The sequence below is a fragment of the Acanthaster planci genome, linkage group LG03, assembly GCF_054643075.1.
Source record: "Acanthaster planci isolate LZ-2023a linkage group LG03, COTS_SCS, whole genome shotgun sequence".
Taxonomy (NCBI): Eukaryota; Metazoa; Echinodermata; class Asteroidea; order Valvatida; family Acanthasteridae; genus Acanthaster; species Acanthaster planci.
The window spans coordinates 7,350,050-7,377,139 of record NC_141779.1 but is presented as its reverse complement, the minus strand read 5'-3'; the positions used below and the strand labels follow the sequence as shown (position 1 = coordinate 7,377,139).

The window sequence follows — 27,090 nt, the reverse complement described above, 5'->3', positions numbered from 1 at the left end:
AATTAACATGACAGGGTCTGTACGAAATGTCCAGTACAGCAGTCGTTCCGTATAGCAATTTTCAGTAAAAGGTACACCATCTGTTCTGAACTCTAACTGATTCAAATGTGTGGCATGCATTGCATTCATTGTTTGGCATAAAATCTGAGAAAACATGTTTTTCTTAGAGGTGCTGTTTAAGTAACAAATGGTAGGGTCTATCTGCGCAATCATTTTCTGTGTTTGTTATTTTTTGAGCTCAATTCTCCTGCTTTTTTAGTAATTTCATGCCAGTTTTTTTGCACTAGAGTCACCAGTGTTGCATACACATATTTAGCATCTAGTTTACTTTGCAGTATTGGATACATGCACATTACATGCAATGTAGGCTCCCCAGGAACAATACAAACCATGCCACATATAGGCCCTTGTTCCATTGTTAGCGCAATTTTCCTTTTAGTAATTTTCATCAGTTTTAAATGTGTTTCGTTTGTTTAAAGCAAACTTGTAATGTTCACTAAAAATGCACAGAAAATTCCGGAGCCAAGGGAGATGTTTTATACATCCAGATGCTCAGTGCAGAGGTGTTTGTTATAGCGGCGTTCCACTGCATGTCAAAAACAGATGCTAAACTACTGCTTTTTGATTTTTGTATATACTTAATCTGAATAATTACGTCGTTTTTTCTTTTCATTGCAGTGTGGAGTCAACAGTGGACTTCATATTATCATCTTTGATGAGATTGATGCAATCTGTAAACAGCGTGGCACAATGGTAAATAATCAGTCTTCCCAATACATGCGTTTCACAATAGTGCGCCTCCAAGAGTTTGCAACACACTGGCTGATCATAATGAGCGAAATCTGTCAATCCAATGCGTGTTTGGAAAGTATTGACAGATTTTGCACATTGTGATTGGCCAGTGTATTGCAAACTCTTGGAGGCGCACTATTGTGATATGCCTGTATTGCTGGACGAAAGCTTGAAATAACAAGAAAAATGGTACAGGAGATGCAGGCTGCATCACCATTGAAGGATTTCAAGATCAGCGTTACTGAATAGATCACTTGTGCAAGGAAGAAAATACCAAATTTAATATAAATTATTGTTAATTGGGACAAGTTCCAAACAGGAATATTAGACTGATATTAAGTAAATATTCCAATGTTCCTATTTTGATGTCATTTTAAAAAAATACTGAATCATAATTTTTTAACTTCAGGCACAATATTTTCGAACAGAATATTTTTTTTCTTGTAGAGTGGCAGCACTGGAGTTCATGATACAGTGGTCAACCAGCTTCTTGCCAAAATAGATGGAGTGGAACAACTCAATAACATTCTCATCATCGGTAAATTATGTTCCATTTAAATGGTCTGTTTGATGATTTATTGTTTATTAAACAATTTAACAACTATTTTTGGTTAACTACAGTTTAAAGGGCTCATCTTCATGCATTTATAAGGTCCCATGCTTTTTTGGACAACTTAGGATGTTGTTCATTCTACAAAGACACCATTTCACTTCAGGCTTTACCATTTACATTGTGAACTCAACTTTAGCCGTCTAAAATATGTGAGGGTTAATCACTGGTTTTCTCCCATCTAAGAAAACTTAACTTTGCATGTGTATCTTGTGAAGTTTTAAAGACAATGTTGCTCACACACATGCATATTGATGTGTAAATGAAAAATTTTATCTTTCATGAGCTGACACACATTCACGTTGTGGACACATAGGCTTGAATGTTTGTGCACCAATTCAATCTTGAAATGGTCCCAACCAGCCTCACCCTGCTTTGCCTGTGAGGGGATACCTTAGGGAGACTTAAGTAAAATACATCAAAGTGCAAACCTAGTGAAATAGGGAAAATTATCTCCATTTATTCTATTTGTCTGAAAGGGGCGCTGCAATGTATATTTTTTTCTAGCACAAACCTTCATAATTCTCCTTTGTGTCTCAGTTAACCTCATTTTTAATTCCTGTCACACTATTTTAAAGGGTATTTTACTGCCTTGTGGTTTTTATACCAATGAGATTTTTATATGCGAGAGCAAAACTGATGTCATTGCAAGAAAAAAATCTCAAAGTTAAATTGGTTTGTGAACAAGAAATTTCACTTACCTATTTTTTGGACTACATTGCAAAAGCCTGTGAGTATCCCTTTTTCAGAAATGTTTTAATGAGTAAATTGATGGCTCGCAATTGGAGCACGCAAACCTATCAACTTAACACATTTTTCCTGAATGACATCACAGCAACAGTACCTGCAGTTCCCTTAGAAACAATGGAAGAATGTGAAAGTATGAAAAAGTGCTAACATTTCAACAAGCGTAACCTAACAGGGATGTCAAATAGTTTAATGTATAAGAGTATAATGCAGAAAAAGTGTGTCTAAGAAAATTCATCTAAGCTTCATGTACCTTTAAAGATTAGTGTAAAATGTATGTATTTTCAGTTTCTGTGGAGTAGAAAACATCCATGTACACAGCTGTGATTAATAGTTTACATACACTCAAACTGTACCTGTTTAATGTTTATTGACAAGTCTTAAGACTAATCTACCGGCAGCCATTCCTTTGCTACAGCTGATAAATCTTTGTATCTATAGTTTGTGTTTTCAGGTTGATGCAAATTAAGTGGCTGTGTCAGCTGATCAGCTGCAGAAAAGGAATGATTACTAAAATTGGCATAATCATAAAATTTGCACTTAAACACTTTTAAGTCCAAGTGCATGCATACTGTTGACCACAACTGTATATCCAATCATATCACTTACTTTGCACTCAGCTATCTGTTTTGATTTGTGTGTGATTGAGTTTGATTGTCAGATGCTCGTTATTATGGCTGTTGTTTGTGATGTTCGTAAAATGTCTTCTTTGTTCTGAATACTTAATTGTTTGTGGTTGAGGCAGCAGTGACGGTGAAATGTCTGTGGTAGGTTTTTGTGTTTTACTTCATATTTATACTTGTTTTAAAATGTTTTTTATTACCCTTCTTGAAATTTTTTTAATGGTTTTAAATGAGCTTTTACAACAGAAAATTTCCATTTTAATGGACAATAACACTAAAACTGAACTGAAACTGAGCTGAACTTCGGTCATTTCTGAAAATTGCAGGTATGACAAACAGACGTGATCTTATTGATGAAGCATTGCTGCGACCAGGGCGTTTGGAGGTTCAAATGGAAATTGGTATGTAGACAGTATGCCCTCCAGAATATACAGCGATACTGAGAAAGTGCTTCTTTGTTAGAACAAAAAATCATTAAAAATGTTGCATTAATGCAAGCTCCCTTTATGTGGAACATGAGCTTGATCATATCCTTGAAGAATTCTTACAAAGTCCAATAGTGCACATACATCAAGGCATAAAAAAATCAACCAATGATCAACTGGATAAATGATCTTATCTCTCAAGTTCCTAGTTATAGTTTGGTTGGGTTACAGTGAATGGGTTGTCTAGATAGCAATATTAAATATTATTGTTAATATTATTTAAAACGTATCTTTCCATTCCACTGTAAAGACACTACTTTGAACTGTTGTACATTGCCTGTCGTTGTTTCTTACAAACTGTACAATCTGTGGAGCTTTTATGTAATTGTAGTTACGTAATCTACAAAGTAAGACATTCAAATGTGTGATTGATTTTTACATAGGTCTTCCTAATGAGGAAGGAAGGTTGCAGATTCTGGATATTTATGTTTCCAAAATGCGTGAGAACAAGAAACTAGCAGCTGATGTTAACCTTGAGGAGCTTGCTTCACAAACCAAGAACTTCAGTGGGGCAGAAATTGCTGGACTAGTCAGGGCATCGCAGTCTCTTGCAATGAATAGGATGATTAAGGTATAATACTGATTTTGGATAATTTCTGTAACATCAACCTTGCAAAGCATTCCTGTTACAAAACACTGTAGTAAATTGGTCACATCAGCATTTCAGTGCGACAATTTTTGTAAATCTTGTTTCTTTAGAGGCAAAGGAAACTGGTTTCTCTTAGTTCACTCATTGTCAGCATGAAGTAAGCTGGTATTTTACTGGTGTAAGTTTTTCAAGCTGCCCTCACTGGCCAGTAATGAAAACTTTGCTCCAAATGTATTGATTGTGCACTTACTTAAAAACTACAGTAATGAATAACCAGCTCTGACTGACTTTATACACTTAACTAAATGTTAAATCTCCCAAATACAGTTTGGTGTAGTTGCTTACTTCCAAAATGAATGTCCACTAATGAAGTGGAAAGTTCCCCTTAGAAAATTTCTAGTGGAAATTTTTGTTACCAAGCAGTACAAGTCTGTGTCATGTTGTTGCTGTAGTCACCTTTAAAACTTCATGTTTTGAGTACAGACCATTATTTGTCCCAAACTGAAGATAACGCTTGCTCTTTTGTAGGCCTCTTCAAAAGTTGAAGTGGATTATGAAGCAGCTGAGAAAATGCAAGTTCAGAAATCAGATTTTATGATTGCACTGGCGAATGATATCAAACCAGTAAGTATATATTCACTGAAATTCTTTTGTGTATTCTTTAACTAAATTAAATGTTATCATTAGATGTGACACACTAAACAGCCTCAGCAAACTGTCCAGCACACATGCAATTGTGTTACAAGAAACAAACCATAATGCTTCTTAACTACTAGTGCATTTAGTAGTTTGGTATATTGGCTTCTTTGTCGCGTCATTTTACAATACAGATGCAGACATGCAAATAGCTGTTGCAAAGCCATACAAAATTTCAAATTTTCCAAAGGTTTATGCATAAACATGGATGCATCTAGAAGGCTTCACTTTGCACTGCAAGTTATGCTCTTGTAATTACATTATACATGTAGCTTTTAGGGGCGTGCATTTACAGGTATTTTTGGAACTGGGTACCTGTTTTATGTCAATAGTAGGTACCCAGATATGCTTAAAATATTAAAAACTCGTAACAAATGGCATTGTGCGCAATCCCAGTTGGACCTGTGGCCAAAACAGGGCTCTTTTTTTTTCAAAGCAGTACATTGATTTAAATATCAAAGCCCAGGTTAAATCTCTGAACCCACAATTATGACCGTGGAACCGGGTTTTTCAGCGGCACAGTGGTTTTTTTTTTCAGCAATTCCGCACTTCACTATTAAAGTTCACATATATTTTACAAATGGAATCATTAAAATTGTGAATATTCAACTTGAATTGCATATTACTTTCAAAGGTCTTGCCATTCTTTCATTGTATTTATTTTTCCATCCAAATCATGGAAAGAGCAAGACTAACATGTAATTTTGGGGGTTTTTTGCAAACTTATCACTAAATCGCAGGTATTTTAAAAGTCTGTTCTTTTATTTAGGCATTTGGAGTTAGTGATGAAAGTTTCAGCAACTACATCCTCAATGGCATAATCAACTTTGGTGAACCAGTAGCACGGGTACTGGCTGATGGAGAGCTCGTAGTGCAACAAACTAAACTTAGCAATCGTACACCACTAGTAAGCTTGCTTATGGAAGGTCAGTAGGAAGTGTTTACATCAGATATTTAGTCTGAATTTTATCACAAAACCTGGAAATGAAAAATTTGTATCATATCATATACATGTAAAGAAAAAACCTCTAATACAGGAAGTACATGTATTTACCAACAAAACTACGTAAAATCACTTCTTTACCCACATGTAATTGCCTGCAGTATGTCATACTTCCATGTAAACCAGAATCCTTGATTGTACGTTTTTGGAACTAAGGGTTAAATGTTGAAAGTACAAATTTGAGTTTCTTCTGCATTTTTTTTCAATTTTTCTTTCCATTTTGCTAATTATTTACGTCAGGATTCTAACTTGTGTAGGAGAGACAAACTCTGATTCCAAATCCCTTTGACCTGATGACAATTATGTCATAATGATTCACAGTTGTATTGTTTTGCCATAAAAGTTGTAATATGTTTAATTTAACAAAAGTCTCTTAAATCATTTACAGTGGCTACTGTAAATTACAATATTTTTATCACAGGTTCTAATTGGAATAGTCATTCATGGCATTGTTGCCTGGTAGTTATTATTACAGTCTGTAGCTCTGAACAAGGTCTATCCAGTTAAATTTAAAATGCTATGAACATGAAAAGAGTTAACACATAAGTTTGTAGAACAGTCTTTCATAAAGGTATCAGTGTATTGATGCAGATCTGTGTGAGAGCATGGTTGGAAGTGTAATAATCTAAATGGAATCATGCCTCTTCTTAGCTATTTTAGAAGATCAGGACCAATGCAATCTAACATAATGAGCATATTGTAGTCACTCATAATGATAATTCACAGGTGCTGTGCTGACATTCAGATACCAAAATAACATTCTTGATCATAATGGTAAAGTATTTTTGTATTTTGCTGATGCTCTGAAATGAAATGCTCTGTTAAATAAACTGTAACTGTCCTGTCCATGTATTCTTAATATTGGACTATATCCTTGCAAGTCAAAATATTTTGCAAGACATCATCACAGAAATACCCCCACTTTCTAACCCTTCATTAAACAAGGTTTCATTAATAAAATGTTAGTCCCTGGGTTGGTACCAAAATATTGACCGCATTGGGATATTGATACATATTTTTTATCTCATACTACTTTAAATTGTGTATGTTAAAGAGAATGACATTAACTTTTTGTCATTTTTTGTTGTTTTTCTCAGTATCCATTTGATATTTAGAAAGCTTTGAGCACCAGTGGCTTCACTATGTTTACTTTCAATGTCATGTGGCATTTTGGATGTCATATTTGAGAGACATTAACTTTGGCATCATTCCTTAATCAGGTCCTCCAGGAAGTGGAAAGACAGCTCTTGCTGCTACTCTGTCGATGAAGTCAGAATTTCCGTTTGTGAAGATATGTTCCCCAGAAGACATGGTTGGCTATTCTGAAAGTGCTAAATGTCAGGCTATTAAAAAGGTATGTCATGGACTGGTTAGCCAATCACCAGAGCCAGTGGGTAGACACAGACATGGGTGTGAAAATTCAGCTCGTCAGCTGATTTTCATTTTTTTGGTTCGGTTTTTTTTTTGTGAATCAGCTCTGTACAAGATTATGGGAATTTCACATACAGACTGGGAGGGGTATTAATTGGACCCCTCCCCCATGGAAAGTTTGTTGCTACTCCAAACCACTGCTGATATCAAACTGTCCTGACTTCCCAACTCTCCTTACTTTCGACATGTCATGACTTTTTTCTTTGAAGTCTTGCACAGCTTTTGATACCAAATTCACAAAAATCATCCCAAGTGTTTTCATGTTGCTTGGCAATTGTGTCATGTAAATTTATTAGAATACATTCTGTTTTCTATCAAGTTGTGTATTTTCCATCTTATCATAATTATCATATCTTACACTGATGCCGGGGTAAACAGTATGTGACAACAGTTAAACAATAAAATACATAACAATGCGTACACAATGTATAATTATAATATGTGTGAATTTCATGCAAAAAATGTCTACATTATAAAACTGTGTATAACTCCTGACAAGCCCAGTCAGAATGGGGTTGAATTTCAGCTTTTTTTAGCTGTTGTTTGTACATGACGACCAACAGGTTTTGAAAGCTGTGGTGGGAGATATGACATTTGGAACCTAGGGACACATTGCACCTGTGGCAAACAATTGTTTTGTCTTATCTCTACCTTGATGAAGATTTTAATTTTTTTTTTTGAGGGAATAAAGGGCAACAAAGGACTCTTTGAACATAAGCGATCAGTGGTCCTTGCATTATCCTGTTCGATTTAAGGGTGCATACTTGGGTACATTTGTGCACTCAATATTATACGAACCCAGCTGGTGTGATGTCTGATGGTGAGTGTAACATGGGCTTTTGTTGCCCTACCAACTTGATTGGTCTGGGCCAATGAAAAACAGTATTGAGGTCAGATATGACAATGCAATATGTTTCTTACTATTGATTGCTTGGACATCAATGGGCATCACTTTCTAGTCGTGCAGAGGAATGGTGCTGAATTCAAGGAACAGCACTATACTCAACACTGTTTTCAGAATAGAGACTTACGTCTTCTATTTGTCATCATAAATTTTAAAACAGTTAAAGACACTGAAAGTTAGAAATCAGCACCTGTATAGCAACAACCTTGTAATATCAAACATGGCAGATAAGCCAAGCATACTGATTGTGCATTATCTCAGAGATCTCAGTAGGTCAAGCATCTGCCATTCTGCTGGTGACAATAAGTGCATCAGAGAATCTGAGTACAGCCCAAAAGTAAGCTGGTTAGGCACAGTATACACATGTATTATGGGTATTATTGTTAGGATCTTAGCTCTAATAACAGTACCAAAGGCCTCTTCTGGCCAACAGTTAATGCTGTTCATGAATAAGCTCTGAGCAATTTAGGATTAATAACTGGATTTACCTTGAAAATGACATTTTATCTGCACTTTCATGAAAGCGTTCTCTTATGTTGGTGGTCTTTTCACTTTTTATTAGAAGCTTGTGTTGTTCCAAATGTTTTGAATAGATCTTTGAGGATGCTTACAAGTCAGAACTCAGCTGTGTCGTTGTTGACGATATCGAGAGGCTTCTTGGTAAGTTGTGCTTGAGTAGCATATTTGAACTCCCCGTGATATTACCTTTCCAAAGAGAACAATATCAACAAATTTGGCGTATAAGTTAGGAAGGTGTGGTCAGTTGAAAATTGATGGCTGTACCCAGTTTAGTCAAAATTGGGGGAAAATGGCAGTCTGTAATGCAAAAACTGTTGTCCAACAGGGATGAAACAGCCACTTTATTCCAAACATCAAACATCAGTAAAGTTTGGATTTTTGGTGATTTTACATAGAATGACCCAAGAGAAATTTACTAGGAAATGTGCATCAGAACAGAGCACCCAAGTATCTGATTGTTGATGTCAGAACCACTCCCAAATTATACACTTAGGTACCATAGTACATATAAGCTCGCAAAATTCTTGGTCTTCGAGTAAGGAAGTTTAGAAAAATTTAGGGAAACTGTTTTTATTGCCAAAACAGGTTTCACATTTATGTACTGTGAATCATTGCTATTTAGCCATAGCAAACATTCAGGTATTCTGAACATCTCCTTTGCCTCCTAAGTTCTTTGTGCACAAATTTGCTTTAAACAACAAAAAACTGGAAGATTTGACCTCCAAAAATCCCTCAGAACAGAACATACAGATGCAGATAGACCCTAGCCTTTGTTACTTATCTCTGAGAAATCTTTGATAAATATCTGTCTAGTTTCAAGTGCTTTCAAAATGCTAGCCTGACGTGTAATTGCTGACATTGTGATATCCTAAGGCGTTTAGCTTAGAATGAGAGAGTGAGACGTACACGCTGTTTTAGGTGGCTGTACTGCAGTCACGAGGAATGCGTGACCCTTGACCTTTAATGCGTTCCAAAGTATATGTACGGTGTCCCAGTTTGGACATGTTTTAAGAATACTACATCCCTTTCCACCTTGAATGATAACTGTGTACATAAAAGAGTGATTTTGTAAATGTGAAGCAGACGACTAATTAAATAAGATTCAAAACTGGGAGTTAGCTGAGAAAAGCTTCACTGTCCATTTTTGTACTGTCTTCAAATATATATGCCTTATCGTTATTATTATCTTTGTTTTGAGCTAGAGTCACAGTTGGTTACTATTATTATTTCTTTTGAGCTAGTCACAGTTACAAAGTTGCATTTTCTTTCAGCCATTTTTTTTCTTTTTCCAAACTTGAAGTTCTCTAAACATAAACAGGAAAACAAATTGGGTAAACACACTTGTGCAGATGTCCTCAAGCAAATTAAACAAAAGTGTCCAACATGCAGGTGTCTTTCCTACAGTCTTTAAGTCACATAGTCTTAGGTGAGCAGGTGGGTGGCGATTTCGAGCAGGGTTCTGGCGCGGTGCTGGTGCTCGAGTAGGAGTGTGTGTTGGATTTGTCACGTCCTCAATGTCGGATTCCTCCGGATCCTGCTGGATTGGTGTGTTGGTTTGGATGAGTTTGTGTCGCGAGATGTTGCGTGTGACTGTGTGAGTGCCACGCTGAGCTGTTACCATAGATCCTTTTTTGGCAGTCACAGTGTAGGGGTGAGTATGGTATGGGGTTTGGTGTTTTGCGACTAGTCCATCGCGTCGTAGAAGAACTGTATCACCGATTTCAATGTTCTTGGGACGTGCCTGCTCTCTGTTGTCAGCGTATTGTTTCATCGCGGCTTTCTTGCATTTGTCACGCGATCTGACAGGTTTGGCTCGCGATTTGTGCACGGTCTCAGGGAGACCGTGCACAAATCGGGGGCCTGCCAAAGAGTAGCGTTGCAGATGCAACTCCTGTCGTAGCATGCGGCGTTGCTGGGTAATTTCGCAGGAACTTATAGAGAGCTTGCTTCCACGGTATTCCGTCTGTGATTGTGGTGCGATATGTCTTTTTGATTGTTTTCATGAACTGTTCCACCTCCCCACTGGCAAGGGGCCAACGTGGGGTGATTTTCCGATGATGGAACCCGAGGTAGTCTGCGAAGGATGAAGGGTAGCCCGTTTTCAGAGCATACTACCTTTGGAATGCCAAACGTGGCGAAGATACGATCCAGTTTGGGAATTACTGAACGGGCAGAAGTGAAAGTCACGATTTCGATTTCGGGAAAATGACTGTAATCGTCCATGACTACGAGGAGATGTTCTCCTGTGGGGAGATCACAGAAATCGATGCTGACTTCGAGCCATGGGCCGTCTGGGAGTGTAGACATAGTGAGTGGTGTTCGAGTGTCATTCGGGGTTGTCAACGGACATGAGAGGCAGTCGCGAACCGTGTTGTCGACGGGTGTGTCCATGTTGGGAAACCACACTTTCTCACGAAGTAGCTGTTTAGTCTTTGTCATGCTTTGGTGTCCTTCGTGAGCAATGTCGATAATCGATTGTGCGAGTGCTTGTGGAATCACGATATGATTTCCACGCAGCAGCAGGTCGCGATCAGTTGTTGCTGTTAGTTCTTCGCGCACTTTATGTAGACTCTTGAGGGTCGCGAGAGTCTCTTGGTTGTGGGGTTGTCTCAAGAGTGTGTCCCAGCTATGGGTGGCGACCGCGTCGATGGTCGACTGGAGAACCCGCTCGTCGCGAGTGGCAGTGCGGATTTTGTCGAGGGTGACTGACTTGGGCACGGCGTTCGTGACATATAGTCCGCGGGATTCAGCTTTCCTTGCTGATACTCAACGGTGAAGTTGTACTCCTGCAACTTCATTAACCAGAGCTTGGCTGTGCTGGTTATTGAACAGTGGGACCAACGGTTTGTGATCTGTGATAACGCGGAAGGTGCTACCGTACACATAGAGGTGGAAGTGAAGTATTGCCCAAGTGATGGCGAGAACTTCGCGTTCCGTCTGGGAATACCGCTGTTCAACGGGTGTCAGAGATCGACTGGCAAGAGCAACAATCGACAGTTCATCCCTGTCGTTGCTTTGGGCAAGAATACCAGCTAGGCCGACCGGGCTAGCATCAACGAGCAGTTCAGTCTTCTTGCCGGGGTCGAAGTATGCCATGGTACAACAGTGTGTGATGCTTTTACGAATCTACGTGAGCGCTTGCTGGTGTTCTGGTCCCCAGTTCCAGGTGGAGTCTTTCTTGGTCAACTCGCGCAGTGGGGCGGAAATAGTGGCAAGGTCTGGTATAAACCGGCTACAGTACGTTACCAGGCCAAGGAAACTCCTGACCTCGCTGGCATTGGTGGGGTCACGAACTTGTTGGATGGCTTCGACTTTCTTCTTGTCGGGAGAGATGCCACTGGAACTGAATACATGGCCAAAGTATTCAACACGTAACTGACCGAAACTGCACTTATCTCTGTTCAGAGTTAGGTTGCATTCGCGAAGACGTTGCAGACAGGCTGCAAGTCGTGTGTCATGTTCGGCTTGCGTGCGACCAAACACGAGGATGTCATCGCTGATGTTTAGCGTACCCACCAGGCCACAGAGAGCTGAGGAGATCGTGTTTTGGAAGACTTCCTCTGCTGAGCTTACGCCGAAATTCAAACGCTTGTAACGGAACAAGCCTTTGTGCGTTGAAAATACAGTCAGGTGGCGCGATTCTGGGGCTAGCTCAACTTGGTGGTAGCCTGCGTTAAGGTCCATTTTGCTGAACACGGTAGCGCCATTGACCTGAGCGAGGATGTTGTCGATGGTGGGTGTTATGTGGCGTTCGCGTTTAATAGCAGCATTGACATTTCGCATGTCCACGCACATACGAATCTCACCTGGTCGATTAGGTTTTTCGACCACATGTATGGGTGAGACCCACGGAGTTGGCTCATTGCGTACCGGCTCAATGATATCAAGGCGAAGTAGCTTGTCAAGTTCGTTCTCAACTTTCTTGCGGACATGGAACGGGATACGACGGTGTGGCAGGGCAATCGGTCGGACAGTCTCGTCCACGTGTAGCTTGCACTGAATGTTCTTTAACTTGCCAATACCAGTGAAACGATCTGCGAATTGTTCCACAAGACTGTCCATGGGCTTATGGGGGTTGTCGGGGTGAAGGTTGTAGGCCACATGAATGACCCGGAGAGCAGACGCTGTTCGGAAACTGATCAATGTGTCTCCAGTGGTTTTGGTAACACAGAAGGTGCAGTTCACTTGGGACCCCTTATAAGCGATAGAAGTGTCAAATGTGCCAACAATCTCCAGGGGTGTTGAACTACCATAGGCAAAGACTTTGGCTGCATTGTCCTTGCACAGTGGCGGTTTGGAGGACAGTTTGTTGTATACAGCCAGACACATGACATTAACTGACGCACCTGTATCAATGATGGCTGGCATGGGAGTTTCGTTGACTGTTACCGTGATAACCGGATGTTTGATGACGATACTCCGAACACATACTCATCGTCAGATGAGCTTGCAGCACTCCAGTGCCTCCAGTGGTGCTGTATTAGCATGGTTCCCAGTGCAGTCCATTTATCAAAGTGGCATTTTATCTATAGGAGCCAATGTAACTATACATTGTGTTGCATGTGATTTTCAAGCAATCATTTGCAAAAATAAATGACTGCCATACCGAACACTTTGTGTGGACCTCATTGTGTTCATTACAGCAGCTTTCCCCTGTTTATTTAATTCCTTTACTCTCCTGTATTTAGTAGAACATGATCTGCCAGATTACAGAAACATAACCTAAACAATTCATAAGTGTAGAAAGGAAATTAGTATTTGAGGAGCTCATGTTTATGTATTTTCCGAAACGTTTCCAAGCAAACCTGAATGACATGAACATTTCATTAATGACCCATTTTGGGGGTGGGGTTGCATTTCTTACTACTCTTGTTGCTAGGTTTGCTCAGGGACCTTTTAAGTCGGTGAATTCCTCAGTGTTTCATTACAAAATGTGATTGCTGTAAACCAGCAACTGTTCTACATAACTGAAATAGATCACCCATTCCGAGTTCAAGTGAAGTGAGCTAAACCATACTCCTTCAGCATGTCATCTGTTGACCTGATGTACATGTAACCATCAGAAATGTCATTTTAACTGCTTTGATTCATTGAAGTACGATGATTTGGTACAAGCACTGTTGTACAAGTAGTGTAAAATGCTTTGTCCTGCTTTACGTCAAGTACCCTTGAGTTTCAGTGAGATTATAACCAATTTACTTCTTCTTTGTTCTTTCTCATTAGATTATGTACCAATTGGTCCAAGATTCTCCAATCTTGTTCTTCAGGCCTTGCTTGTTTTGCTGAAAAAAATCCCTCCTAAGGTACGAAATAGTTTAAAAGAATCAAAAACATCTCATGCCCTGAAATATTTTATTCTGTAGGGATCAATATATCAGACCCAAAAACAAACATTGAATGAAACATCCTTACTAGCACCATGTATGGTTTGTGTTCACGTACAAATCTGATTTGGTGTCACCGTAGATGGAGGGAAACGTGAGAACATGGAGCTATTAAACACAAGGAGTCAGCACATACAGAGATGAAAAGGGTCAATGATGGCCACCGCAAGCACTGCACGTGCTGCAAGGACAAAACAAATTACGCGCCGTTGGCGGGCTGTAAAGAATGCTCGGAGTTGCATTTGCAAAGGATCGTGGGTACCACGCATGCGTGTCTCTAACACTTCCGCATGTTCAACATGGCCGCCTTGAGACGGAAACCATCGTCATCGGAGACTTAAACTTCGATAAATGTAGTGATTGTTCTGATATTCCAATGACAATGAAAGTATGGTTACGTCTTTACATCCCCAAAACGTCTCTTTTAATAATAAACAAAATTACTAACTAATACAAACTCTCCAAAAAATACGCACAAGAAAACTGAGCGAATGTATCTAGTCCAGAGGAAAATAAAAAAAAAAATTGGGAAGATTTGTTGTAGTTTCTGTCATTGTCCACAACTGTCTCGGCATGAAACCTCACCATGTTGTCGACATGCCGCATTCCTGCGGCATGTTTCCGCCTTGTTTTAACTGTAGGAACCACTAGGATTGCGACTTACGAAATAAATATCACAGTTCATATTTTGGGTATTTGTTCTCTACCACCGGAATCGCAAAATGTCATAACTGAATTTTAAAAAGTCCGACTTTTACCAAATAACCACCGCTGATTTGGAATTTTCGGGCGCATCTGTGGAGATCACTCACCGACTCCTGAGGACTACAGAAGAGAACTGCGCATCCTCTCCGTGCATCTTTTCCACCATTTATTTACTCCAGTATGCTGCAGCGAAACATGGCGAGTGTGTGGGTTACCAGCTACCTGGCAGTGGCGATCACTGTGTACAAAGAATGCCTTGGGTCTTCAACACTGGGGCCGGTAACCGCACCTTGCCTGTGGAGCTGACCGGAGCAGTTAATCAGATTACGGTCTGTAGGGACTTTGTTCTTACTCCTTGTGTTTAATAGCTCCATGATGGGAACAATGGAACTCTGAAAGTCAGTCCTCAGGTAAAATGCTTTGGGGTATGAGAGTTCAACTGAACAAGGAAGAACAAAAGCGTGAGGACTTGATCAAAGGTTTATCTGGGATAACAACCCTGAGGACCTGAACACAAGGCTTTGTTGGTTTCATGCGCAGATCTTGTGGGACATGTCAAGAAAAGGTTCAAACAATGGGAATAAAGGGAACAGTAATGGTTTTTAGTAGTATGATACAAGCAATAGGAAAGCACACATGTAAACAAAGTATGATTTCATTATGTTGCTGGTCGGTATAATCCTTTTGTAGTAGTGGCTCTACATGTACAATCCTCCAAAATATGGCGAACCCTGAGAGAGGATTTAGAAGGATCTGGGAGGGTTAGACTGAAGGTCTTTGGTCTCTCTACACGTTGACACTTTTTGAAAAGAAAGTTGTGGATTCATAGCTGAATTTTCATAGTAATGGGCTATGTACATGTGCTCTTATATTTCCATTGTTTCATTTTCCTTGATTACCAAGCTTACTTTGAGACCCATTGCCTTAAAAATATATTTTCCATCTGTTTGCAGGGAAGAAAACTCTTAATAATTGGTACCACTAGTCAGAAGGAAGTTCTCCAGCAAATGGAGATGGTTTCAATATTCAACACACACATCCACGTTCCTGCTTTGTCAACGGGAGACCAACTGTGTTCAGTTATTGAGGTATAGTTTGCATTTAATCATTGCTCTTATTACGTGGATTTTATTTCTATGTGTTCATCCAATAGCTCATTTAGGGCCAATTACAGCATGATAATGAGGCAAGAAGACAATGAAAAAATGTTCAGTTTAGAGGTGGGGTGAAAACCCTTGAACTTGAGTAGGGACTGAAAACCCACTCCACGTGTGGAATGAGCCGGATTTGAACCTAGACCACAAAAGTGGAAGGTGAGGAAAGAAACACTACACTAACCTGTTCATGAAAAGTATTTGTACTCCAATTTTTGTGGTTTGGTATTCTAACAATTCATTACTTCTGATGAAATTTCTTAAGTGGTGTTGATGAATCTGGATGCACACCTTAATGCTGATGTGTAAATTTGCAATTTTTTTAATGATAAATGTATTGCATCCTCTTGAGTTTGATGTTGCAGAGGCTACCTTCGTAGAGCTCCTTTAACTTGTTATGTACCTTTTTTGCTTCTTTCTTTCAATGAGTACGTGTACATTCCTATCCAGGTTCTTTTTTTTTTTTTCATCAGGCAATATGGTTGTCATAAAAAAGCAACAACATTGTAAAATACTTTAATCGGCATCACCCCTCAAGGAGTCATATCTTATTTATCACAAGGTTGGGGCAGAAGAGCAAGTGACAAATGCTTTAACACTCATCTTTCCTTCACAAATTGGATGCAGGGGATGTTGTGATGGCAGACAAGGGGTTTGACATTGCAGGTAGTGTTCGAATGACGGGTGCTGAGCTTCTAATCCCTTAATCTCTTCATTTAGAAGAGATGGGCTGCGACTGTCTTGAGAGCAAGTTCAATACCCATGCAGAATAGCTAACTCGAGAATTCATATGGAGCGGATTATAGGACATCTGTGCCAGAAACATGCTATCCTGCACAGCACAATTCCTATGGATTTTGTCATTTCCAAGGATGGTAATGTTACACTTCTGGACAAAATCACAGTTGTGTCTTATTTTCTCACAAGCACGTGCCCATTAATGAACCATTTGACTGAATGGATTTTTGTTATCCCAGAAAGGGGTACCTCGTACAGGTGTCATTGAAGATCTTTTTTTTAGATGTTTTTTCAGTACCAATTTATGCAAAAGTACAGAAATCTGGTATGTCATGTATAAATATGAATACAAAGTGTTTCCATTTCTCAAGAAAAGTTTTTTGAAAGAGAATGCCTCATGCACTGATCATTTGTACACGTGAGGTGAAGCACATCCATTAGTCGTTCTGTGTGGGGCATTAAATCTTGTGACAGGAGGTCCAAAAACTCAAGGCTGTACTGCAGTTTGGCACCAGATACATGTGTTTAGATGAATACTGCACGTCAACATATCCATTTCTTCTTGTTTTCCTGTAGTTCTACAGTTTATGAGGTATAGAAAATTTCCCTCATGTACTATGGATATCCACAGTTTATGAAAAGCCACTTTTTAGAATGAAACGACAACATGGGATGGTGAAAATGAAACGGTTACCATACCAAATGTTGCGTTCATTACTCTACTTGGTTGTGCATCCATGCAACATCAAGACAAAAATTTGGTTCACAGGGAAAACCTGAGAAAATATACTACTGTACTGCTTAGCTCAAGTGGTAGAGATCTACCCAGGGGGTGAGGTGTCCGGTTCAAGTCCCAATGAGGAACATAGGATTTTTCTTTCAACCAGTGTTTTTCTTTTTTGCTTCAGAAAAGTGTGAAACTGACTGAATATCTAAGAGTGAAACCGGGCAGCAACTTTCCTTACAAAGCAGAACTGATAGTTACAATCTAAATTCTATTCTTCCCTTTTCCTTGGTACTTTACGACACTCTGGGTAGAACCATTTCCTTTCTGGCAGTTTCTTTATTTGGAGGCAACTATGGTGATATTACATCCTTGACTATTCTGTGAGATCATCTTGTCCACCTTCCGCAGTTATCCTTTGTAGCAGTGCATACCTGGCTTATCATGAACAGATTGGACCTGGGCGTAAAATTTGCCCGTTAATTCTGGTAGCACTGTTTTGTAGAAAAATTCACGGCATTTTTCAAGAAGTTCATCCCACATGTTTGCATCTGGTTCAATTCGCTCAATGTGAACAACTGTATTTGTCCACAACAGTGTTGTGGGTCTCGAGACCTGGTCTCGGTCTCGAGACTGTCTCAAGACCTTTTTTTGCAGTCTCGGTCTCACCTGTCAGAGTCTCGGTCTTGGGAGGTTACTTTATTTCCAATCCAGAGTAGCCATGCTGCTTGACACCATGGAGATGAGGCTGTGAGTAGCGGAATTCGCACACTAGACTGGTTTCCATTCCCTACGTAGTCTACTGCTGAATGTAGGGCCGGGACGAGAACTAGTCTGTGTGTGTGCGCGCACACTGCAAATTGTGTGCACGTGTGAAAGTGCTTTCATTCCGTCTTGTAAGTGGTACGTGTTGTTTTAGTAGTTTCGTTTGGGTACATCTTTTTTGGATATTTGTTTTTCAGTGTTTTGCTTACAAAAAACAGTTTTAGGACATTTGTTTTGATGTTCACATCATAGCATTTGGGACACTCGGGTTTAAAATGACCAGGTCAGGGTAAAAGTAGAGCAGTATCACTGATAAAAGAAATGAGACAAATATATTTGACCTATTTGTGCGTGTGTGTTTATACTAATGTTTTCATTTTATTTCTTAATTGTACTGCCATCTGTTTGTCCCTATTTACCTTTTGGTAAAAAATAAATGTTGGTTTATGGTTGGTCTCGTTCTCGGATGTCGTGGTCTCGGTCTCGACCTGCAAAAGTCTCGTGCTCGAAGTCCAGGTCTTGGTCTTGAAGGAGTAAGTCTCGGGTTTTGGTCTTGGTCTCGGATATCAAGGTCTCCGATACAACACTGGTCCACAACACGTAGTCAGCATAGTCAACAGGGCATGTATGTGTGTTTGAATCTGATACATGTATGCTTGTTTACTATCAGGAGTGACCTCCTTACCATTTACCACAAGGCATGTATATTTAAGGGATGCATATTCACCGACTTGAGCGTCGCAAGCATAAAATGGATATTTCATTTCTAGGACCCCCTCCTCACAGCAATAATAAGAAATACGTCCATCTGGGGAAGCCCCAATGTGTGGAGAATTTGTGTTAATTACAAAGCCAAAGTCCTTAACCCCTTCTCATCGGGAAGCGGTGAGAGATGCCATAAAAATTGAGATCCCTCAACCCGCTTTTCAGCTATTATTCTCAGCCCACGCTCGAGCGAACACGGTGAAAGAAGGCATACCCTGGCTCTTGTAGATATATAGTGATTGGCCTTTGTGCGCTGCCAAGAAATGAAAAGGCAAATGAATTTGCATCATAATCACCAGCTTCACAATAGGTGCCACTTTGAAAAGAGGCAATGGGAATGTGGAAGCGTGAGTAGAGCCACATGCCACCAAACAATGAGCCTTTTCACTGTGTAAATCAAAGCGTGCAGAGCAGGCAGGGCCACAAACCAAGAATTTGGGGTTTGGCAGGTGGCCTTTGTGGCCAAGCGAGGCTGGAATTCTCAGAGTCAGCTTTCAGAAAAAAGACCCAGCGTTAAGGGGTTAACTTCAAAATTTTGGTGTATTTCTCTCATTCTTTCCTCATACGCTTGCTGTTCCTCTGTCTCACGTAAACATCCCCACTTGGAGGCTGCTGTAGAAAAGCTGCATTACTCCAGATAGAACACAGATTGAATGAGTGATTGAGAAGGTTGGTTCTGGATTCTTACAGACACTCTTTATTTTTAATACAGTAAGGTGGCCAGATGAAAAAGAGATCACTGCTTGGAAGAATGGTGTCAGGGTGGGATGTTTTGAATTGGTGGCAGTGTTCCAGTACAATGCTTAGGAATTCTGGCTTAGTTCCTGTTGCATTCATCTGTGAGAAGAAGGTCTGGAGTTCAACATCTGTAGGATCAGGTACTGTCTTATGCTGTGGAATGCTATGTTGGCATCAAACCATCATCAACCAACATATCATTCTTTCCCTTCTTGGTTTTGGCTGATGTGAAATCAATTTGAGCTATGGATAAGTTCTGCACTTCCTCTACGGCTGATGGAAGCTTCCAGCAAGCTGGTTCCTGTGTTACTGTTTTGCTATCTGTAGTATGCACCTTTGTGTCAATATAAAACATCAAAGCACAGACATGAGTGCCAGCCTCTCCGAGGCCAGCAATGCAGTTGCAGTGGGCCGCGATGATTTTTGCCACATTTTTCTGCAAATAACCATGGCCTAAGTGCTGCCTCCTGTAGAACAATGAACAATCCGTGGACTAGTTCAAAACTTCATTTGTTGTAATTTGTAGAGCCTAACAAGGATAATTATAGACTTGCACCTTAAGTATTCTTATGCTGTGGATTGACAAGGAGTGAATTTCACACAAAATTACATGTTTAGCATCCCCCACCTACCCAAGAAATTTTAAAATAATTTTCTTAAACCCTTCCATTGAATTTAAAAACTGTCATGACTGTGCTTTCCCCCTTTTGCAGATCTGCTTCACAGTCACCTTAAATATACGTGAAACAACATGTAAAAGGTGTGATTCTTCTCAAAAGTTTTTGCAGTCTTGTTTCATCTCATACTTTCTAACCACAACTATATGGAGAAATATTTCTGCCTTATTTCTACACAATATTTTTCCACATAAAAAAAGGAAAACCCCACAACACAAACAAAAACAATATCACCAAACTTTCCAAAATGGAACGATTAAAGTGGGTACTTGGACACTTGATATTTTTTCTCCTCAAGTCTTAGTTTTTTACCTTTGCTGTAATGGTATGTTTGCCATTGATGGTAGCAAACACATTAAATTAAGGACCCATCCACTGACAAACTGGTTGTAAGCCTCAAGTCCTTTGTAGCATTTCAAGTCCTTAAGAGTGTATGCACTTGGAGAGTATACTAAAAATTAACAATGTCAGGATATGATATTTGAGGGAGGAAATGTGGATCCTCTCCCCATAACATCAAACTAATTGTGTGTGGACCAATGTCATCGATATATTGCAGAATCTTGTCATATCAGACTTTTGCAAGGCGATTATGGGCTTGATAATATGTCGATCTTGCTGCATTTGTACTTTGTGTAGCCATAACAACAGATTTACATGCAGTCACCAGGAATGAAACTTGCATGATAATATACAAAAAGCAAAATTAATGGAGTTGAAAGTGCACTTTTGTAAATTTAAAATCAAAGAAAAATGATAATGGTGATCCATAGCTCTATAATTTTTCAATTTGTATTATTATTATTATTATTATAGCTTTCAAAATTATACACTTGATATTCCTACATGTATGGACACTGCTTCACATCCTGTGCACAAACCCTAAAGTTTAATGTTATGATTTCATGAGACTACATGTAGTCTGTTTTCAAGGTAAATACTGCCACCTCAGTGTTTTCACTGCTAACCTTTACTTTTAAGGAGCCAACATTTTAATGCTTTCAGATGGCTAACCGGTCAGAGTAGGGAAAATTGGTGACATTCATATGTCAGGGAATTCTTCCCCCATAAGAAAATAAATTGGAAACAGTTGCCCAGAACAGAGTCCAAACAGGGCAATATGCCATACACTCACTGGTGGAAGGTTTATACAGCACACTATTTTGTGCTGGACTAGCACCAGGACCGGCATCAGGTGCCAATGGTACTTTTGTCGTTCACATTCGTGATATAAACACAGACATCTGTCAAGATTAAACATGCTCAAAAACAAAACAAAATTAGGCCTACCTGGATTTCGATATACGACCACACTACATTTGATGATTTGCTGGAAAGCATCATGATGAATCCCAATGGTCTTGTTCTAGCTAGACAAATCACCCATATTGACAAAATAAACATTTTAAATTACGCACCATCAACTTGACTGTGCACAGCTGTTGTAATCCAATATGAAGGGGCAATGCATTGTTGTGGTAATGAATGTTGTAAGACTTAAAGGTTTTCATGGTGAAAGAAACTAGATCTATAGTAAAGATTGCGGTAACACCATGTATTTATCTCTTCTTTGAGTATGTGTGGTTCTGAGAAGAACCGGGGAATAACTCGACGTTTCGAACAGTGTACTCTGTCCGTCCTCAGGAGACTGCAGGATTCTAACTGGGAGTGGAGCTTATATGGTGTAGAGAGGGATCCAGATGTAGGGATTAGCTCGGTGAGGCGTTAAGGCGGGGACAGTGATGGCGGGAACAATGGATGCTGCACTGGATCCTGGGGCTGCATGCCCTGTGTGTGTGTTTACCGGAGCGTGTCAGTTGGAGTTGGCAGTGGGAGAGTGAATAGCTGGGTGCCAAGGGGTATAGAAGACCCATAGGCTGACTGAGGGGGAAACCTAACTAGGGAGTCCTAGGGTATAGGAGACCCATTGGACTGGGATGTGAGGATGGGGCGCCAGATGTCGCTGTTTCTATACAGTTTTTCAAAAGGCCTTTTCCAGAGCTCCCAAGATTCAGATTTCAAAAATAGTACTTTTCATGGCAGCAGTGCACAGAATATCGTAATTTACAGTCAACTAATTGGGGCAAGCCCTTTTCATGGTAGACTTGTATGAATATTAAACTACATAGTGTATAAGCACTAATGAGGGTGTATAACAAACATTGGTTCTACAACCATGAAAGTTAGAATGTAAATTAAAACGTTTTTACAATGAAACTGTTTCGTTTGGTCAAAGGATCTGTGATAGCAGTCCTCAGAGAATAACAGTGCTCTACATGTGTTACGCTTTGTTCACGAAGGACAGTCCATGAATCAGCTCTATCCACTCTGATGACAGGCTCAGTGAGTACCGGTCATCAACTTATGCACTGATATTAAAGCATCATAAAACTGCCACAATCAGCATTTTCTCCAATTGTTGGAGTGTTGATTCCAGTCATGGCTGTCGGAGGGAGTAAATCACCCATTCAGAGTTGTATCCAGTGCTGATTTGAAGAGCTGGAACCTTGCTTGAGAGACTCTGTATTTTGCCCAGGAACTTCAGCTTTCTTCATTTGCAGGTCTGTGTATGTTGCACATTTGCACTTTTTGAGCAATTGGGTAGAATGTGACTGCTTAAAGCATAGCTGGAGTAGTAGTCTCGACACAAGACTTTTTTTTTTGTCCACAGCCATCACGAGTTGTATGCGTACAGCTTACAATACTGGTTAAGACGTACTGTACGTACGTACGTGCAACCGAAATTAGCAAGTAACAATCCACATCTAGAACCAAGACTGGTACGAATACAATATGCACGCACCGTCTAAAAAGACTTGTTATCAGTCCTTCCACGGTTTTCAGACCACTTTTGTCGAAAGAAAATGTAGGGAATGAAGCATCTTTTTAAATTTATTTTTTTCAAGAGGGCATTGTAAAAGATCGTACCAACGAAGAACACAATCGTACAAGCGTACCCAAATCGTACATATTTGCAGCTCTGCTTTTCAATCGCTTAGTAACCTTGCATTTTTATCAAAGTTACACCGAGGAAAGACCATAGTGCATAGATGGTTCTAGAAAAATGATATCATGATGATCTCATCGGATGTCAAACAAGTGATTGAAGTTAGATATTTTTAGTTCTTTGTATAGGCAATGAGAAGAAACCCTTCTTTTCCCAATTACAATCTTTCCACAACAGACGGCCAAGATATCATGAAAAAAATGGAACAATTTTTCCATTAATGGTTGGAAAAAAAGTCAAAAACATGGCCCCCCTGAGACCCATTTTTGCCAATTTCAGAAATTTTCAATATGTATTAATGATACGCCAGTGACGTCGAAATGTCAGGGGGATGATACATGTATAAGGTGTTTGTTTTTTATATGAATCTTGCAGTAGAGGCGTGCTCAAAATACATTGTTTGTGCATTGTTCTTGTCCACTACATTGATTGTTCCATCAATCATATTTAATTTCATAATTTGCTGCATTTTTGTCATAAAATAAAACATACCCCAGTCTTGTGCAGTGCATAATTTCGGACAAGAATCTTGTCATCCTCCTTCATCAATAAGTAAATTATAGTTACTGTCATATCACTTTCATTAAAAGGCCCTGATATGTGTTTATCACTTTTTTCCACAACACATTGAGAATTGTGGACAGGGCAAATAAGCACATAGGTGGGTTGCTGTCTTTTCTAAAAGCTTCTCATGTGCACACTATACATATGACTGACCATCCCTACAACACTCTACACTAAACTTTATTTTTTAATAAATCACATAATCATTTTGACCAGATAAGAGTAAGATTTGGGGTTTATATTATTATGTATTTTCTGTATGTCATCAAAACTCCTCGTTTCATTGCATTGGGGTGCAACAAAGCCAGCTTGCATGTATCGGAATGCATGCCTGTTGTATCATCATATGTGGGTTTGGCTACTGTGAGCATATTGGCACCGTGCCAGATGCCGACACACAAGACATGCACAAAGCTCTTTGTGAAAGTTTTAAGGAAAAGTGAGGGATGGCCATCATCAAACCAACACAAATACAAAATTTGACCTTGCATGTTTCTGAAATGGGCTTGGTTGTGGTGGTCTCGGCGATTCCAAAACTGGGTACAAGTTTTCTGCTCTGTATTCACCACAAGATTTGACAAGGACAGTTCCAACCAACTGTCATTTTCATCACCAGTCTACAGATGTACTACCAGTGATCCTGCTGGACCATTTTCTGTTCCAGTTTCAGGAATAACTCCAGGTTGTGGAGTTATTCTGTGAAATTCATCTGAGATTTCTTGCTTCTCTGAACTAAGAGTGAAGCCATTTTTGCTCCATGAAGCTTCCTGATCAGTGAACCGTGGATACTAGCTGCCATTGTTACAATGGCTGTTTGTCTTGCCAAGCTGCAGCTACTGACCCTACTGCTATTAATATTCATCAGCTGGGGTCACGGAGAATCTGAAGGTCCCTTTGTTCCTTCTACATCAACTGAGAAAGCCAGGAATGGACATGCCAAGTACCAAGGGCAGAGAATTCTCTACTACAGTAATTCTCACTGTACTTTCCAACTTCAACTCATCAAGTCAGGTGACATTCAACCAAATCCAGGTCCTTGCCAGCCCCATGACCATCAGAATTCTACCAACTTGAATTGTGTCCTGCTGAATGCTCGCAGTGTGGTCAACAAAACACTCAATCTTCAGACAGATCTTGCCCTCAATAATATTGACATCGCTTGTGTAACTGAAACCTGGTTATGCCCTGACGTCATGACTCCCAAAATTTTGGACACTTCACAGTGCCATTTTTTTTGTCATGACAGGAAACGCAATGGAGGTGGTGTGCTCTTTGCATGCAAACCTCATCTCATGCCATCCCGACGAGATGAATTTTAGCCCTCTACCGACACTCAAGCTAATTTCAAAGAATGTGAACTCATCTAGAGCCAGGTCATTCTTCCTCACAACAAGGGCAAACTACTTATTGGGACATGTTATCGACCCCTGTCATCAATAACTGGATTTGATGAAGCGCTTTCCTTCTTGATCAACTGCATCCTTCCCTGCTCACATCAATTTCAAGCAATCTTTCTCGTCGGCGAGTTCAATCTACAAATACCCTGCTTGGCATCCTCTGATGAACACAATCCTCCATCTCTTAACACTCGCTCTGCTGCTGTTCTCAATATCATTGACTCTTTGAATATGTCTCAACTGGTCTCCTTCACTACAAGACGAAATCCTCACGGAAATGATGCCATGCTGGACCTCATCTTCTGCAATGAACCAAACTGGACTCGGAATATGTGCAAAGGACCTGGGCTGGGCAACAGTGACCATGACTCCGTTCACTTCCAGATCCTCACAACATCCAGACACCAATTTCCATCGTACCTTTCACCAGTTTCACAAGGCCAACAAACAGGATTTTCAGACCACCCGACAATGCATTCCATGGCAACTTTTCCTTGAAGATGACGTGGATGTAACATGGGAAAATTTCACTTCACTTATCCATGCGGCAGTGAAGGATGTCGTCCCTATCGCCACGTCCAAAGGACACCGCTGGTCTTCATGGATAACAAATGACATCGTCAAAGCGGCGAGAAAAAAGAACCATGCGTACAGATGTGCTGTGAATAACAAGAACAATACAAATTTGTTGGACAAATACAAAGAATTCCGGTCTTTGGTTAATCAACTCACAAGGAATTCTTATAATGATTATATTTATAGTTCAGCCCTTGATTGTAAAGACAACCGTAAGCGTTTTTGGTCTTATGTTAACAGCAAGAGAAAATACCAGAGGAATGCCACTTTTATTTACAACCAAACTCTCTCTGATCCCAGTGCAATTGCTAATGCTTTCAATCTGTCTTTTCAAAGTAACTTTTCTCCACAGCAATCTTCTACCATCTACCTGACTTGGAGGCCTTTACTTTCTGTGTTACTCAAGGAGATGTTATTAGGGCTCTCGGCAAGCTTAATCCTTCCAAAGCACCCGGCTTGGATGGCATATGTCCACAAATTCTGAAATTAGCCGGTTTTGCGATTATTCCTATGTAAACTAGCATATTCATTCTCAGTCTTTCAACAGGTGTCATTCCCCACAACTGGAAACAGGCGAATGTTGTCCCATTGTTTAAACATGGCGATAAATCTCTCATTACTAATTAAAGACCTATTTCCCTTTCTTCTGTTCTTTGTAAAATGCTTGAAGGTTTTATAAGCAGGAAACTACTTGATCATTTTTCCCAGCATCAGATCATCCCAGATTCACAGCATGGATTTCTACCCCGACGTTCTTGTATTACACATGTACTCAATTAACTTCCCTCTTTGTCACCTGGTCTCGAGCTCTTGACATTTCCAATCCTCCTCACATTGATGCAACCTTTCTTAACTGGTCCAGAGCTTTGACAAATGTGACCATTCAACCCTTCTTCATAAACTACATCAGTATGGAATCTGCGGTAACACACTTTCAAGGATCAATAATTTCCTTTCCAACAGAGAACAATGAGTCATCTTTTTAGGAGCCAATTCTGACTGGATACCAGTAACTTCAGGAGTCCCCCAAGGCTCAGTCCTTGGTCCTGTATTATTTAATTTATTTACATCTGACTTGGCTAGCCATGTAAAATCTTCTCTTCCTCAATATGCAGATGACACTGTTTTGTATAGAATTATTAGATGTGAAGATGACATTTCCATTTTACAGAATGACCTCAGTGACCCCAGATGGTGCTCTGATAACCAAATGAAACTTAACTCAACCAAGTGCAAAGTTATGCATGTAACCCACTCCAGAAAGCAAATACTAACCACTTGTTTTCTTGATGTCTGTAGGAAAGTTTGTTGAAATTGCTTGAAAATTTGTAGATACTATTACTTTCATACATACAATGCATGGGCAAAACCTCAGGCTGATGGCATAATCAGACCAGAAGACCTTTACTCCTAAAAAATCAACCCCCCCAACAAAAAAATTAGATTAAAAATCCTAACGGCCATCTGTTGCTTCCCCTTAACAGTTTCACAATGGGC

At 39.8% G+C, this 27,090-nt stretch overlaps 1 protein-coding gene and 1 pseudogene across 1 annotated transcript in view; one reads left to right on the top strand and one right to left on the bottom strand.

Annotated features, from left to right (window-relative positions):
• nsf (N-ethylmaleimide sensitive factor, vesicle fusing ATPase) overlaps positions 1 to 27,090 on the top strand; it is a 75,548-nt gene that overhangs the window by 38,180 nt on the left and 10,278 nt on the right. The window contains exons 14-23 of the mRNA XM_022243306.2: positions 679 to 753; positions 1,240 to 1,330; positions 3,099 to 3,173; positions 3,641 to 3,828; positions 4,375 to 4,470; positions 5,312 to 5,468; positions 6,766 to 6,899; positions 8,474 to 8,540; positions 13,623 to 13,702; positions 15,442 to 15,576. Coding sequence (XP_022098998.1) covers positions 679 to 753; positions 1,240 to 1,330; positions 3,099 to 3,173; positions 3,641 to 3,828; positions 4,375 to 4,470; positions 5,312 to 5,468; positions 6,766 to 6,899; positions 8,474 to 8,540; positions 13,623 to 13,702; positions 15,442 to 15,576 — 1,098 coding nt within the window. The remainder of the gene's footprint in view (positions 1 to 678; positions 754 to 1,239; positions 1,331 to 3,098; positions 3,174 to 3,640; positions 3,829 to 4,374; positions 4,471 to 5,311; positions 5,469 to 6,765; positions 6,900 to 8,473; positions 8,541 to 13,622; positions 13,703 to 15,441; positions 15,577 to 27,090) is intronic.
• On the bottom strand, positions 19,122 to 23,602 carry LOC147799593 (uncharacterized; annotated as a pseudogene).